The sequence below is a fragment of the Acartia tonsa genome, chromosome 9, assembly GCF_053477335.1.
Source record: "Acartia tonsa isolate MP-2025a chromosome 9, ASM5347733v1, whole genome shotgun sequence".
NCBI classification, from domain to species: Eukaryota; Metazoa; Arthropoda; class Copepoda; order Calanoida; family Acartiidae; genus Acartia; species Acartia tonsa.
In genome coordinates this window covers 18,367,037-18,384,670 of record NC_137268.1, presented here as the reverse complement: position 1 = coordinate 18,384,670, position 17,634 = coordinate 18,367,037, and the positions used below count along the sequence as shown (strand labels likewise).

The window sequence follows — 17,634 nt, the reverse complement described above, 5'->3', positions numbered from 1 at the left end:
TAAGGGTTCGATTTTTTAATCAACTACAATCAATCTACAGAAGGGGTAATTTTGTGTATCATAATTGGGGATGTTCATCAATTTATCTGTCTTTGCTTATCCCTGGTTGAAACAAATCATAATACTTGTAGAGCAGCTACGCTACTGAAAAAACAGACACACAAAGATTTAGTTTGATCTGAATTTTCTTTGTGCTTAGGCTGTGTAAGGCTTAGCAGGGATGAGACATTGGCCGATAAATTAATGTACATTCCCTATGATGATAAACAAAATCATCACTTCTGTAGATTACAACTAGTGGTTGAAACGTTTGGACACTCAACTTAATAATCCAACCAATTAAAATCAATAAAATTCTCCAAAGTTGTTAAGACAACGAATGAGAAAACGAATATGGGGACTTGTGTAATTATTATCCTATTGTCCCCTCCCTCCCTGGTGTGGCTGTGTGAATGATGCAATGGGTTACAATACAAAATAATACAAAGTTAGCATGTCAAACAGCGAATCCTTTCTTCAGCCGTTTATTTTGTGTAATTAAGATCAATTAGTACAAGCAAAATGAGTAATACTACAGCAGTTAAACCATTAGAATCTTGTTTCCATTATGGCATCGAAACCGATAAATATTTGTTAGATTAGAACCGGTTCTCAGCCATACTGAAATATAACATAGTATTACAGACAATTATCCATAACTAAAAGAATTAAATTCATAACAAAATCACCCATGGGACCAAGAAACTTGTTAATAAACATTTCATAATATATAAAAAAAATTACAATCTACGAAAATTAAATCGTTATGTAATTCAAAATTTATTAATTTTATCATTTTTGTATGGATACTATATTTAAGAATACAAGAGATAGCTGGAGCAGCGCATTATGAATATCCAATTATTGCGCGCAAAGCACCCCGCAGCTAAAATAGACCAAATTCCCCCATGCCCCCCTTTCATACAAGGGGGGGGTAAGAGGGGGCATAAGACACCCCCGCAAAAGACGACTGGCGCGCGCCTTTAAAGTAGCTCTAGTAAGTTAAGATCTGTCGGACAGAGAACAAGAAGTGGACAAATTTTTGTGTCAATTTTTTAGCGAGCTTTCTAATTAGGCAACCATTAGTTCATTTCATTTTAAGTGATATAATTTACAAATGTATCTAACTAAAATAATTATTGCTTGAATTTTTTTATGGTGTTGTGTTTTTCGCCGTAAATAACAGCCAATAACATGCCAAAATTATATCCTTTATTTGTCAAATTTCAATGGATTAAGCAATTAAGTTTGTTTACAATACTTAGCTTCCATTACCTCTATAAAAAAAAACAAGTAAAATAATATATATTCTTTAGAAAATCTTATTGGTTTTAGATTATATAGTCAGTCCCATTTCGTTAGTTTTTCAGATAATTTATTATTGAAAATAAGATTAGCTTCTTAAACAATCTTTTCTCTTTAATAAAGGATTTTATGTTTATCAATAATCTAGCCATTTCGGTAAACTTTACATGGGTCCAATGATAGTTTTAGACTATCATTATCTAATTTTGGATAGTTTTAGACTGTTTTCCTACCAATTCTTTCAAACTTCGAATACAGAGCTCTTAGATGCTTGGGGGCACAGTCACAAGTGGTAATCATCATTAGATAAAAACATTAAGAAATTGTAATTTTTTTATTCTTGTTAAATATGTTTTATGGGTATCTTATTGACTTTTAAAAATCTATTTTGTCTTAATTATTGTTAATATTCAATTATTAAAAATACATAGTCATAAAAATATCTATTTTTGTTTTAAAATTGATTTATATGTGTAAATATATTTCAATTAAATCTGTATTCATTAAATGTACTAAAATTTAATTAATATATTCAATTAACCTAATCCAAGGTTAAAGACCTAGATATTTCATGAAAAGCTTTTCTTTGTTGAGGCAATTCAATGATAAAATGAAATCATTTAAGAATTAATTCATCCATTTAGGGTGTGGTGATTTATTGATAACATTTTAAAAACATTTTTTCTTCTCATTAAATTGATTGATGGAAAGATAAAGAGATTTAAAAGGTCTTGAATGCGTACATCTTTTTTATATGTCTTTATAAAAAACTGTAATATTTAGCTTTTAGTTTTACAAAAAAAACATTGTTTCAAGCATTATATTTATATAGTCAATTATTCTTATATGACGTCATTCGGGATTTTTTGGCCAAAAGTTGAATTTACCTTTTTGTAGGTTCTCTAAAGAACTTGATTCATGTTTTTGTTTGTGAGGGTTAGAACTATTGTTATTACCACCAATACATAAACAGACGGAGAAAGGGAATCAGAGTTTCATGGAACGCACTTTGCGCGTTAAATTTTGACCACGTGCAAATATGGGATCAATGACATTTAAACCACAGGCAGGCATACATACACATTTTTATGTTCATATGTTTCAAATGCCATGCAGAATATTTTCCTTTTTAATTCATGTGTGTCTCTGAAAACCTTATGACATTTTCTTCATTTAGGGTGGGGCTTTACTTTGATTTCAAGGATCATATATAGAGCAACATCCACTATTAATGCTATGCAATCTCTAACGCTTCCTGTAGGATAATAGGCTGTTTAACATCCAACAGACAACAAACCCTTTGATTGCACAACATTTTGTGCATAGTAATTAGTTGCAACTGTTAACGGGTCAAAGAATCCCCCCTATTCTTACTATTTGTGCCAGTAGCGTCAAATAGCAGCAGCACTTTTAGGACACAAAATTTAAAAATAAAAAGGAGCTAATAATGATCATTTAATTTGATAGGATACTGTTCTAAAAGGTGTTTGACCTCTTTTTTAGAATTTCATGCTCGTGATTTGCTTATCTTAAAAACACAGGGATGTCAGGGTAGGTTGATAAGCTATTAATCTTTGTTTAGATTAAAAAGAAGCACAGAACAGAAAAATATCAATAAGATAAAACTGTAGAAGTATTCATAGCATATTCAATAAATTATTCTACAAATACTGAGAAACACAAAAGCTCTGTATGAGTCTATAAAATAATGACGTCATACAGTACAAATGATCAATGATAGGCCAATACACAGGCCGGTATACATTTTAATTAACCAATGGTAGGCCAGTATGATATCATTCTTTTCTATGCACTATTAAAAGCTTGAAAAACACATATTGTATAGTTCCAATAGAATGATTATTATTATTAGACTAATAACTTTTAGTTTTAGAGTAGATGTGCTTTAAAAGATTTCATGAGCTTTGTAAAAAAATGGATCATAGAAAGAAAACGAAGTAGTGGGTTTCCTCGTATTTTCACAGTAGCTTTCCTCCTTTTTCTGACCACTTAGGGGCCTATTTCCTAACACAGTGAGAAAATCAATAATATTTACCTGACCTAATCTAAAACTACCTATCAAAAGCCACTGTGAAATTACGACGAAACCTCCTACTTCGTTTTCTTTCCATGATACAAGACTTTCTATCTTATCCATTTGTACAATCCCTATATTCCTAATAAAAATAACATATTTATTCACACTTGACTTAACCAGTAGGCAATAGGCATAAATAATAGACATAGTATATCTAGATCATCCATCTTACCCCATTAAAAAGGATTTTAGCGGACAGAATATACAATGATTTTTATTGACGATATAATTTTTAGAAAGCTAACCTTTATTCAACTACCTATTTATAACTAACTTACTCTATGTTTTGTCATATACTTCACATTATACGAGGGAAGTAATTTTTACACAAATTAATTTCCCCAAGAAAATTTTTATGATAAGATTTATTTATAGTTTGTAGCTGACTCATAGGCGAACGAAATAAAAAAAAAGAGCCTTTACGTACCAAGATCTGAAAAATATTTCAACCAATGAGATACAGACGTTTCGATCGAAGACCAGATATTTAGTGGTAGATTATGCAAATATATTAATAGTAAACAATAAAACCTTCCTTTTACTTTTGTTAAATGTGTTTAGCTATAATATAGTCCCTATTGAATTTTTTTTAAATTACAGTATTTTTGCTAATCCAAACCCACACTTAAAATAGTGCGCATTTTAATACGGAGGGAGGTGACATTGAGTTTATTACACTAGTCCCCAAAGTTTTATAATGACGTTTTCTTGTTCGTTGACTTAACAACTTTGGTAACTTCAGTGAATTTTGATTGGTTGTTTCATTAAGATGAGTTTTCAAACGTTTAAATTGTAATCTACAGAAGAGGTAATTTTGTGTATCATCATTGGGGATGTACAACAATTAATTGGCCATTGTCTTATTCCTTTAGATCCCTGGCATGTTAAAGTGATTCAGATAATGGATGATACTAATCTTAAAACTTAATCAGTAATAAAGATATATAAAGTATCCAAGTTGTTAAAATTAAATTTATTTTATAATTTTTTTTAGAAAGAACATAAATGAGTGTAAATGTTAGTTTTATTTCTATTTTTAGGATTTTTCACCATGACTGTCCGTCTGTCCTATATAGTCACTTAAGTAAATTGTATGTCATAATTAATGACTTATTGTTCGTTATTGGCTTCTGGAATAATCACTAGGGGCCTTTGCCCAAAGTGGGAATAAAATTTAAAAAAAAACAAGATTTAATTTTAACGATAACCTAAAACCAGCAAAAGACAAATATGTATATACTATATTCTTTTAAAAGTACAACCTAAACTAATAACTTAATGAACAAACGAACAGACGGACTGACATACAACGCTCTACTTGGAGTTCTAAATGTTCTTTTTTTCTTATTACAGGCAGAATTATCTCTTTTGTTATTATTAAACCATCCTGTTTATCCCTCAATCCCTATTAAAAAAAATCTTACTTAAATAGTTAGACAAAAGAGGATCCGTGACTTAATAGGCTATTTATGATTAACTGGCTAGGAGGAGGTCTCACCACAAATGAAAGGCACAATTGCTTAACATTTTTATAGTACCTTTCTGAAATTTTTAAATTGTGTTCTAAAAATGTTCCTTATTATTTGTGTTTATTTTCACTAAACTAGATTGTTCCTAACTCGATGCTGTTGCGAAACTTGTATAAAATTGTACTTAAAATTATTAAAATTATTTTGCCTCCATATTTTCTGTCTGACAAAAATCACACTACTGTTTGATTATCTATAATACAAAGTAGAATGATGTGTGTCTGTCTGTCTGTCCGTCTGAAGCTTAAGATCTCAGTAACCGCTGAACCGAGGGGGGCTTCCCAAAACATCTTGGGACAAGTCTCTAGTTACATATAATTTAGACTTTACGGAGAGAAACAATATCTTTTCCTCAGATGACATATCTCTTTCTATTCAAGAGTTTTAAATGTGTCATTAATATGCAAGGCGTGGTTCTTAATCTTATCTTGGGCAATTAAAATTTAGATAATCAATAAATCAAACGCTCAAAAATGTTAGCATAAATAATATTAGCGAAAATAATACTTTCTTTTAAAATTGTTAATAAAAAACAAATAATACAGAAGAGTAAATCTATTGGTTTTTTTTCCTACGTAAGTATTGAATAGCTCTGGCAATTTAGAAATGTTAAAATAGTTCTAAAGATTTAAAACTATGCTTGAAGATTGCAGTAACAACATATGTTACTTGCAGATTTTTAAACATTCATATGTTTCGATACTTGTGACTGTTGTCTACCTTTATTTCATGGCTCGGCAGCCGCTCGTCTGCCGCCTGTAAGCTTTAGTGAAGTCAACACTTTACAAGTTTAAAAATCAGCTGAAGGTATAAACCTGACCCATATATGGCAATCCCTCATTGCCAAAAAAAATCAAAGCGTCCAAATGGGTTTAAATTTGAGTCTTATTCGCGGCTGCCGAGCCTTGCTTTATTTCTATTCAAGTTTCCTCCCTATGTCATCAAATTTAGAAAATATCATATTTCAAATATCTCAAATACAATTACATAAATGCACTGAAACTATTAAAAAATAATAAATTGAAAGTGATTTATTTTATGGTTTAAAATTGGTTAGAAATAGATTCAAATAGTTAAAACCACAAACCAAGAAAGTTTTATTACTTGCAACATTTTTTTTGCAAAACAGGATAAGGAAGAAATTTTTAAAGGAAAATGTTATATGATTTTTACGTATTTATTCAAACATAAAAATTAGTTTCAAGCATGTTTGCTCTCTTCAGACCTGGACCAAAAATACTGAGGTTTATTCTTAAAAAAAACTTTTTTGGCTCACTGCCTCACTAAAATCAGTGAGGCAAAATTATCCTCACCAAAATGTTCTCAGGTTCAGGAAAGGTTTATAACTTTTTGGGAGAAGTGTACTGTGATCCTCTCAAGAGAAATCACCCTTGAAAAATTAATCAACCCCCACCCCGACTATTTTTTTACTTTTTTGTAAAACTGAAATTAAGATGGGCAGGGGTCGACATTACCCCACCCCCCCATACACACATATCTTAAATTCCCCTAGTGTCCTCTAGATGGGGAAAAAAACCTTATACATCCGTTCAATTTATATCATTTTTTCGGAGAGTGAAGGGTTAGAGTGTATAACATCGAAAAGGACTGCCCACTGAGGCTGCAACCTCTGAGTAGGATTCTAAACTATTTTCTCGTATTCATTCGAATCCGGTGGATAGGAACCGGTTCTCATCCATACGAAAAAAAAACATGTCTAGCATCGTATTATATCCAGCTTTATACGAATATAAAAATGTACAATCATAAGATTAAAACCATTTTTTTTAGCCCGTGCCTTCGGCACCTCGGGGCTAAAAAACTGGTTTTAATCATATAATTGTACATTCTATATCCGCGGAAAGCCGTTTATAATACGATGAAAGAAATAACTATTACTAAATGATAATACAATAGGTCTTAATCCATTTCATGATTTAACAAGTACATTGGATCTATGCTTCTAGTAAGTAATTCATATAAATTTAATGTTTTTATTTACTCTATATTTTGATATTTTTTACTTATTGAAATTATAAATGAACTAATGGTGTGGGTATATTATATAGAAATGGCGCACACACACCTTCTTCTTGTTGCTGCTACAGGCCTGATACATAATTCACAAGCATTGACCACATGCCCAGGTAAATAATAGTTATTTATCGCATTGTATTCTAAACAGCTTTCCGCGGATATAAAAATGAACAGTTTTAAGATTAAAGATTAGGAATTGGGTCATCAAATACACCTCCTCAAGTGCCCCTAGAGGCCTCTAGTGGCGTACCTGCTACAAATTATTAAATTGTATAAAAGTACAATATAGAAAGTGCAAATTGTAAATTTAAAATTGCAAAAAAGTTAAGTGGGTGGTATTAAGTATTCAATTGCAGGGAGGGAGGAGACAATGGGCTGTTTATTACACTAGTCCCTAAAGTTTTATAATAATGTTTTTTCATTCATTGCTTAACAACTTTAGGGACTTTTCTTAAATTTTGATAGGTTGGTTCTTTAAGTTAAGTGTCCAAACGTTTCAACCACTAATTGCAATCTAAAGAAGGGGTAATTTTGTGTTCCATCATTGGGTATGTACATCAATTTATCGACAATTATCTTATCCCTTTGTTTCCCTGATACAATTGCATACCTAACTTTCCAATGATGCAATCTAAGATTTTTTCAAATGACAAAACTGATTTTTTTAGTCAATTGAGTTGTATAATTATACCTTTAGTACCAGGGATCCAAAGGGATAAGACAATGGCCGATAAATTAATGTATTTTACCAATAATGATACACAAAATCATCCCATCTCTAGATTATACGTTTAAGCACTAAACTTAATGAACAAACCAATCAAAATTCAAAAATCAAAACTCCTCAAAGTTGGTAAGCCAACAAATAAAAAAACATTATAATAAAACTTTTGTGACTAGTGTAATAAACAGCCCTATGTCCCCTCCAACCCTGCGTATTATATTTTTAGGATGCTATCATCCTTGTTTTTTGTGAAGCATAAAACTTTCATAATTTTTGAAAAATAGCAAGAGATTGCTTTTTTTATGTTTTTATGTATAATGATATAAAATTACAGTTATTTCTGAAGATTAAAAGTAAAAAATCTAACAAACAACAAAAGTAATAAGCACATTAAATCAAATTATAAAGAGTTAAACCCAGGAACAATGGAATTATAAATGATGTTAGAATAGTGGTCTTCATTTAATGGAATCTTCACATAGGTTCCCCACCTGGTTTTAGGCTATTATACTTAAGATTTAAGTCTTGGGAAGGTTTTAGGTCATTTTTTTCATTCTTCGAATGCAGAGACCCTAGATTTTAGGAGTGCAGCAATAAGTAAAATAAGCAGGAATACTTTTTTTGCTGGAGATCATAGATTTTAAGTTGTTTTTTCTTTATCCCTGTTTCAAAACTGGTGTATATCATTTCAGAACATTAATGCACATTTTCCCACCAATATACTTGGGATAATGATACAAGAAATTTACTAAAATATACTTTTTACAATTTAAACTTAGGAGATTTACGATTGTCCGTCCGTTTGTAAATCCTTATAAGTAAGTTTGCAATGATAAGTCATATGTTTAATTGTTATTTTTAGTGATTTGACAATAAATGAAAAAAATAACGATGCAGTTTTGCCCTATTTGTTTTGCGAACAGCTGAAATGTTTCATGTGTGATGTCATGAAAATACGTCTGAAAAGTAGGAATTAGAGGAGAAGTAAGAAGGGAAACCCCTTAAAAAGAGACGTATTTTTATGACGTCACACATAAAAGTTTCCAGCGCTTCGTGTTTTGTGTTACTATTATTTTTTTATTCCTAAATTTCCTCTAATTAATTTAAAATTCTTCCAAAATACAGTTCTTAAAAATTAAAAATGTTTTTAGATTGCTATTAGTGAACTATTAATAGTAGTATATTTCATTGTTAATAATATAAGTTTTGGTTAAGTCTAGATTTAGCAGCCATATTTTGTTAATGGATTTATTATTACTTGGATCTTACTCCAGATTTTCACGTTCTGTAATAAAGTAATCTCTGTAGCGGGCTAAAATAACGATCTCCCCCATCCCCCTTCTTTACCCCACCCCCTCTCCGCCACTGAAGAAACGGCCCGACCAATAAATGCGAGGGGATATTGCATCCTTAATTGACGACAATTTTTCTCCTGTCATAATATCCACGTATATTCTACATCTATTATTTTGTGTAAGCTCCAAAAGACCAGTCATGCAGTGAAAATTATATCTTTTAGCAAGTATCATAGCATCCATCACTTTTCCAACTACAACTTTTTTTTAAAAAAATCTATGAATATAGATGTATAACCTGACCCCTACCTGGATACCCTTTGGGGACCTTTTTGTCTGCTAGCATATTCATTTTTGCAGCGACTTGAATGTGTAAATATTCCCGACGCTATTGGTTGATTTTCAAGGACCCAATCGAATGTCGGCACAGGGTCCTCGGGAGAGGGAAATACAGATATTTAACCCATTCCCCCTCTATAGTTTTACTCTAATCTAACAAATGCAGTTGAATAATTAACATTTTAAAAAGCTTTAGCTGAAAAGCCATGTAGATTAGATGTGTTGGACTAATTTATTTTAGAAACACAATTATGCTAATTTAATCCCAAATTTCTATTATTTAATTATTTAGTTTCAGAGTAGCTTAATTAGATAAAATTGTGATATTTGACTCATGTAATCAAATAAAATAAAGAAGCTAACATGCAATATTTCTTTATATTTTTTATTGTAGAATTAAAAATTTTTTTAATTTAATAATAATGATTCTACAATTCCCCAATTTTCTTTTAAACTAATTGAAGCTGACATATTTTGGGAAAGGAAAGGGTGTATATTGTTTTAATTAACAATTGTCTTATCCCTATATCCCTGCTATTTCATTGCATTTTTTCATGTTGTGACCGTTTCGTTCTTGTTCATGTTGATGTTAACCAGAGAGAGAGGGGGCTTTTTATTACACTACACAAGTCCCCGAATTTTTATGATAACGTTTTTTTATTCGTTGCTCTATTAAGTTGAGTGTTCTAAGGTTTCAACCACTAATTTTATTCTACAGAAGAGTAATTTTGTACACATTAATTTATTGGTTATGTCTTATCCCTTCAGATCCCTTCGTTCTTGTTTATATTGATATTAACATATTTGTTGTTTAGGTTTTCCTGGTTATTGTTCCGAATCCTTTCCTGGACAGACCTGCAATGTTGTCTGCAGTTTTGGAAGAAATAATGTTCCTCTTTGTCAGGTAGGATCAACAATTAATCTATAAACATAGATATATAACAAGACAACTACCTTAATTCGCCTGTTGGGGACCTTTTTCGCTGGCTAACAAATTGCTTTCTGCTCTTTTGTAGCGACTCTTCTGTGTTAATATTCCCGACGCTATAACCTGATTTTCAAGGAGCCAATAGAAAGTCGGCACAGGGTCCTCGGGAAGGGGAAATAAAGTTATTTAACCCCTTCCCTCTCTATTGTATACTCTAATTAATCAACAAATAAAAGGCGATATCATTGGAGCAATTGCAACATTTCAATATATATAAATCTTGATATAGTAACAGGATACAAAGAGAGACGGTACAATGGGCTCTTAATTACACTAGTACCCAAAGTTTTATAATAACATTTACTTATTCTTTGGCTTAACAACTTTAGATATTGCAGTGCATCTCTGGGCTTACAAAACTGATTTTACTCTTATAATTGTACATTTTTATACCCGCGGAAAGCTGTCTATAATACAATGCTATAAATAACTATTGCTTGTAGGATGATGGAACTTGGACAGATATTCCCAGGTGTATAGAACATGAACCTGGAGTGGATGAACAAATTCCGGGCATGTGCCCAGGCATTTCAGGATACTGCTCAACGGTAAATAACATAATCCTGTAATAAAGTGACATGATGTCTGTCTGTGCCGTAGGATCTCGCTAACCCCCCAACCGATATGGTTCTTCTTTACAGTGTAGCTTCTCATAGGTACTGGGAAGAGAGGAGTCGTGCATAAGGTAGGGTGTGTATCAATCCATAGACAAATTTAAGGAGAATGGATACACCCCTCTAGGAGTCCTTTCCCCCACAAAACCCTGGACACCCCCCTGATACGCTTTTTAAAACAGCCAAGGGGCGTGTCAAGTAAAAAATCACACCTCTTAACATTTCCGAATTTCCGTTCACGCAAAGGATCTGAGGACTCTACGCTGATTTGCTTCTGCATTTACAAATAGTGTTATTGTTTATTATTTTATTTTTTGTTTTGTGTTCTAGGGATTTTTAAATCAGAGATGTACTTTTGACTGTGTCACAGGTAAAAATATATTATTTCAAAATGATTCGTTTTATAAACTTATGATAGATATAAATTTATTCTTCAATCAACTTTAATAGTTATTTATCGCATCGTATTATAAACAGCTTTCTGCAGAGATCAAAATGTGTAATTGTAAGATTAAAACCTAATAAAACATCGTTTAATATTATGTTTGTACCTTTTTTTATTCCTAGAAAACTGGACATAATACAATACGATACATAATTTTCCAGTATGGCATAGAACTGGTTCTAATCCAGTTGGGATTAATCGGTTTCGAGGCCATACTTATAATTTTATTCTTAGGAGCTGATATTGATTCTTTGTGTACAAGTGATGGTACCTGGGTCCCTTATCCTGTTTGTGATGGAGATCTTAGGTATACTTATAGATAGATAGATAGATGCATAGATATACCTTAAGATTATTCGATAGATAGATATACCTTAAGATTATTAGATAGATAGATATACCTTAAGATTATTAGATAGATAGATATACCTTAAGATTATTAGATAGATAGATATACCTTAAGATTATTGGATAGATAGATATACCTTAAGATTATTAGATAGGTAGATATACCTTAGGATTATTAGATAGATAGATATAACTTATCATTATTAGAAAGATAGATATACCTTAAGATTATTAGATAGATAGATATACCTTAAGATTATTAGATAGATAGATATACCTTAAGATTATTAGATAGATAGATATACCTCAAGATTATTAGATAGATAGATATACCTTAAGATTATTAGATAGATAGATATACCTCAAGATTATTAGATAGATAGATATACCTTAAGATTATTAGATAGATAGATATACCTCAAGATTATTAGATAGATAGATATACCTTAAGATTATTAGATGGATAGATATACCTTAAGATTATTAGATAGATAGATAGAACTTATCATTATTAGAAAGATAGATATACCTTAAGATTATTAGACAGATAGATATACCTTAAGATTATTAAATAGATAGATATACCTTAAGATTATTAGATAGGTAGATATACCTCAAGATTATTAGATAGATAGATATACCTTAAGATTATTAGATAGATAGATATACCTTAAGATTATTAGATAGATAGATATACCTCAAGATTATTAGATAGATACATATACCTTAAGATTATTAGATAGATAGATATACCTCAAGATTATTAGATAGATACATATACCTTAAGATTATTAGATAGATAGATATACCTCAAGATTATTAGATAGATAGATATACCTTAAGATTATTAGATAGATAGATATACCTCAAGATTATTAGATAGATAGATATACCTTAAGATTATTAGATAGATAGATATACCTCAAGATTATTAGATAGATAGATATACCTTAAGATTATTAGATAGATAGATATACCTCAAGATTATTAGATAGATAGATATACCTTATGATTATTAGATAGATAGATAAGCGAACTCATTACCATGCACAGTTAGGACAAAGGTCGTGCAATTAAACAAAGATATAGGACAGCTGGATAATTATTATATTGTAATTAGAGAGACTAGAGATGGTTGTGATGGTTGTCCTGGACCTGTGGGTAAACAAAGATATAGGACAGCTGGATAATTATTATATTGTAATTAGAGAGTCTAGAGATTGTTGTGATGGTTGTCCTGAACCTGTGGGTAAACAAAGATATAGGACAGCTGGATAATTATTATATTGTATATAGAGAGACCAGAGATGGTTGTGATGGTTGTCCTGGACCTGTGGGTAAACAAAGATATAGGACAGCTGGATAATTATTATATTGTATATAGAGAGACCAGAGATGGTTGTGATGGTTGTCCTGGACCTGTGGGTAAACAAAGAAACAGGACAGCTGAAGCTATTCTTGGAATTAATTCGCCAGACAGAGACAGGTAAACAAATTATCTGGGAGGGAGGGGACATTGGGCTGTTCATTATACTAGTCCCCCAAGTTTTATAATAACTTTTTTCTAATTCTTAGACTTAACAAATTTGGGCACTTTTTTTGAATTTTGATTGGTTGGTTCTTTAAGTTGGGTGTTCCAACGTTTCAACCACTACATATAATGTAAAGAAGAGTATTGTGTATCATGATTGGGTATAAATATAAATTTTTCGAGTTTTTTTTCCTTTACTAAATATTTTATCTGTCTATCTACAATAGCAGCCGAGAAAATCACACTTCGTGCATAGCTTTACTGACTGACGGACAGACAAAGATAATTACATAGTAGCTTCGCTACTAAATATCCTACTTTAGAGTTCCCCGTATTGGTTCCCAGGATGGTGGAAGAAAGAAAATCCCAACATTTGCCGGACAAACTAGCTTTGGAGTCAAGGTTAATATTTAATACTAGCGACAGCGCCCTTATCATCTAAGGTCTCTGTATTCTAAGGTAAAATGAGAGTAGAAAAGACTGAAGCTATCGTAGGGCTTAAAATCAAAAATAAAATAGACTAAAACCATCACAGACACTTTATAAAGTTTACTTTAAAAGGATAACTCAATTAGTTTAGTAGTAATTGAAATACCTTGAATTGAAAGACTATGTTTTATAGCTGAAAACATATTGGAACCTATTGAAAGCTTCCATATTATGGAGAAATGAATATACAGATCTTAACGGACAAACAAAATCTTGTCACTTTATATAAAGTAAATTTGTCCATGAATATTTACGTGTATGTAGCGCAACTGGCATAGTTGCAGTAGAAACCATTTTAAACTTCTTAAATAATGACGCGGTGTTGAGCCATGATTCGACACCATCACCTACCAGACAGTTAGGGGATCCAATTATGCTCAGTCGCGGGTTATAATCTTTCGGTATAGCAATTTCCTTTGGACAGTAGAACACTTGCCAGCATACCATAATTAGAAAGTTGCTGCGCTACTTATTGATATTTCGTTTAGGAATCCGCGGAAGAGCAATCCGGAGCAATCAACAACTTTATCCTTGGCTCTGACGGCAGGATTCAACAACGTCAGCCTGTCCAACAGCCTCAACAACCAGCCAGGAGGCCACCACAGGCTCAGTTCCCATTTGCCCAACCTAACCAGGTAAAAATCAAGTTAAAACTTACTTCATATTCTGTTTTAATTTACAAAAAAAAGTAATTTGAGGGTTAGATCACAGTAGAGTTTCTGTATTAGGTAGCCAAACCTATTACATAAAGAAGATTTTAATAACTACTGAACTATTAAGAGATACTTCACATAGATTCCGGAATGGGTTTAGGCTATATTATTCAAATTATTAAGTCTCAGATGGGTCTCCCTCTTCTTTCTAATGCAGGGCCTTTAGAAGCTCGGGGCGCAGCTGCTATTTATTACTAAAGTTGTTTATATTCAGGTGAGACCTGCTCAGCAGCAGCCAGCTGCCAGCAACTTCCAGACAGGATTTAGCAACCAGCAGCAGAACAACTTCAGACAACCTGCTGTCCCACCCCAACAACCTTCCAGAAGACCAGTCCAGGTATAAAATTAATAATTTAAGCTGGCAACGGATTTAAAATTAATAGTCACATGTACAGGTCTAGGTAAATAATTTTCTAGTATGGCTTCCAAACCGTGTGATATCCGTGGGATTAGAACCGGTTCTTAGCCATATTGAAAAAATCATGTATAGCATCGTACTACAGCGAATTTTCCTTTATTATTAAAATAAAAACTTTAAGATTAATACCAGTTTCGTTAGCACCGGCTTTCGTCCCCTAAGGTCTATCAAAACTAGTTTCAAATTTATAATTTTTCATTTTCATGTTCGCGAAATTGTGTCTATAATACGATGCGATAAATAACTATTATTGTGGGCTTCAAAAAATAATTAGCCAACCTCTATTCTCAACATTTTTATGTATAATTTACATGGGTTGTCTTGCTGTTTCATACAGTTAAAAATATTTTTATCATACTTTATGATGCACTTTATATTCCTCTTCTAAAATAATTGATGATTACACAAGTCTTGAACAATAAAAACCTGTTATCCTGTTTTCGTAAATTTAAAGAGGGGGGAGGTATTGAAAAGAAAAATACCATCTTCAAAGTTACGACTATCTTGAAAGCGTACAATTTATCATCTATATTCCATGGAAAATATAACATTCTCTTTATGTTTAACTTCTATTCTTTTGTTGTGTTATTGTTTAAGCACTTAAAAAGATACCGCCAAACTTTATTGATGTAATTATGATATAGATACAGCAAACCGCACAGCCCAGCGAGCCCTTGACCTCCACCCTATTCAACCAAATCAGAGACACAATCAACAGCGGCAACCAGCAACAGCCACAGCAGCCAACCTCTCTGCCGGTCCAGGGATTCTTCCCTGACAGCACAGGTTCAACTGCCGCCGGTCCATCCATCGGCAGTGATCAGACCTTCGGGCCATTTGAGGCTGTTAATTTTAATGGTCTGAATAGGGGTAGCTCTCAAAGGCAAAGACAGGCGCCTATACCCTCCCAGCAGCCCAGAATTACCAGGTACATATATCTTCCTTTTATAAAAGTAACAGGTTCCCTGTCTGTTTGTCTGTGTGCTTGTTTGTCTTTCTGTTTGTTCCGAAGTATCTGTATTGATATGGTTCTCCTTTATAGGGTAGCTTATCATAGGTCCTGGCTGATAACTATTTTTAGATAGGGTACCACTATATCTAATGCCTGTCTTTCAAAAACTTTTTAAAATATTTATCAAATTATAAAAACTTACATTATCATGGATAAGGAATATTTTTTATGTTAGTAGAGTTTACAAACATTGTTTATTAAATTTATTTATTTCAGACCAACCCAGAACTCCAATTTCTTTGGTGAATTCCTGGCAGTCAATCTTCAGGGACGCCAAAGACGTTAAACCAACAGTAATTAAATAGTAGCTACGCTACTAAAAATAAAAATTGAGATACAGGGATAAGTTACCTAATGATTTTCCAGTATGGCTTCAAAATCGATTAATATCCGGTGGATTAGAACCGGTTCTCAGCCATACTGAAAAATCATCAATAGCATCGAATTACAGACAATTTTTCACGAACAATGTAAAAAATCAAAAAATTGTTACCAGTTTTGTTACAAAACTGATTTTAATCTAATAATGCTTCATTTTAATATGCGCGGAAAGCTGTCTATATTACGATGCGATAAATAACTATTATCCCTTAATCTTGATGAAAGTATCCTTCTCTAAGCCATATAATTATGTATTTCAGAATTGTATAAATTTAGCTTAACAATGCATCTGAATTTTATAATCTAGAGATTTGTACAAATAAATACTAATTAATTTACTATGAAAAAGACTTTAAAATTTACTTTATTTATTTTTGTAGTCTAGTCAAAATAATGAACGAGAAAAAATAGTAAATTTTTAAAGAATTTATTTTTTATGAATCTTCTTTATAATGCTTTGTATTTGAATATATTACAAAATAAGTTGCTATGTTATATTAGTAGCTTTAATAAAAAATATAAAAATGATTTTGTTTATAGTTATTTTTTTCTGATTCATCGTTTTTATTTAATATAGAAGAAATGTTTAGGTATAAAATAGAAAAGAATGGCAGATCAAGTAAAAACAAGGAATACAACATCCATAAAAGCAAATCTCTGATATGAAAGGACAAACTAACATTAGCACTTGTAGAGTGTAAAAACTGATTAAGCAGAATATTAATGCATACAAACTTGTAAGTAAATTTGTTTCAATTCAAAACTGCTTAAATACATAATACTGTTTAAGGACATTCTTACATTTTTAGGACTTTTTTATAGAGATGCTGCGCTTATAAAATTGTACTTTGTTCTAATATAAATCATTATTCCAAAAGTCAGATGAATCGGATAATTTTAACATACAAAAACTTGTTGTCAGAAAAGTAAAAATCTGCTTGTTTTAAATAGTCCTACGGTATAGGGTTGCTTCGCTTTCTTAGTCGTACCAAACTATTATAGAAAAGCTTCGCTTTTATAATAACGCCCCAAAACGAACGGATTTAAACGTGTTCATCTTCTAAATGCGTATTACTTTTAAATGTATTTTTATTTCAAGTTTAAAAATATGGACTTTTGGCGTGGGTTGAAATAGAAATATATATTTTATCACTGACATCTTTATCTAATTCAGGGAAAAAGAGAATGTTTTATCTGATAGTTTTATTAGCGCATCTACTTGACAATTCGAAATGTCAAACTGTCCGTCTGTCTCACATAATCTGTTTAAGAGACACGATGACTACAAATTTAATGAAGAAATGGATGAAGAATATATATGGATATTAT

At 31.6% G+C, this 17,634-nt stretch overlaps 1 protein-coding gene across 1 annotated transcript; it reads left to right on the top strand.

Moving 5' to 3' along the window:
* Window positions 1-980: 980 nt before the first annotated feature.
* On the top strand, window positions 981-16,845 carry LOC145328382 (uncharacterized). Its single transcript, XM_080172016.1, has 12 exons — window positions 981-1,114; window positions 7,041-7,118; window positions 10,182-10,270; window positions 10,798-10,902; window positions 11,299-11,338; window positions 11,648-11,720; window positions 13,146-13,247; window positions 13,616-13,694; window positions 14,270-14,416; window positions 14,709-14,831; window positions 15,557-15,840; window positions 16,141-16,845. Exons 2-12 carry the CDS (start codon window positions 7,043-7,045, stop codon window positions 16,208-16,210), a joined length of 1,188 nt encoding a protein of 395 aa, XP_080028142.1. The 5' UTR covers window positions 981-1,114; window positions 7,041-7,042; the 3' UTR covers window positions 16,211-16,845.
* The last annotated feature ends 789 nt before the right edge of the window (window positions 16,846-17,634 follow it).

Bases quoted from the DNA above. Each gene is read 5' to 3' on its own strand.
- LOC145328382 (XM_080172016.1), top strand. From the start codon at position 7,043: ATGGCGCACACACACCTTCTTCTTGTTGCTGCTACAGGCCTGATACAT. The intron at 11,339-11,647 runs GTAAAAATATAT...TTTTATTCTTAG, and splicing joins TACTTTTGACTGTGTCACAG to GAGCTGATATTGATTCTTTG. The intron at 15,841-16,140 runs GTACATATATCT...TATTTATTTCAG, and splicing joins CAGCAGCCCAGAATTACCAG to ACCAACCCAGAACTCCAATT.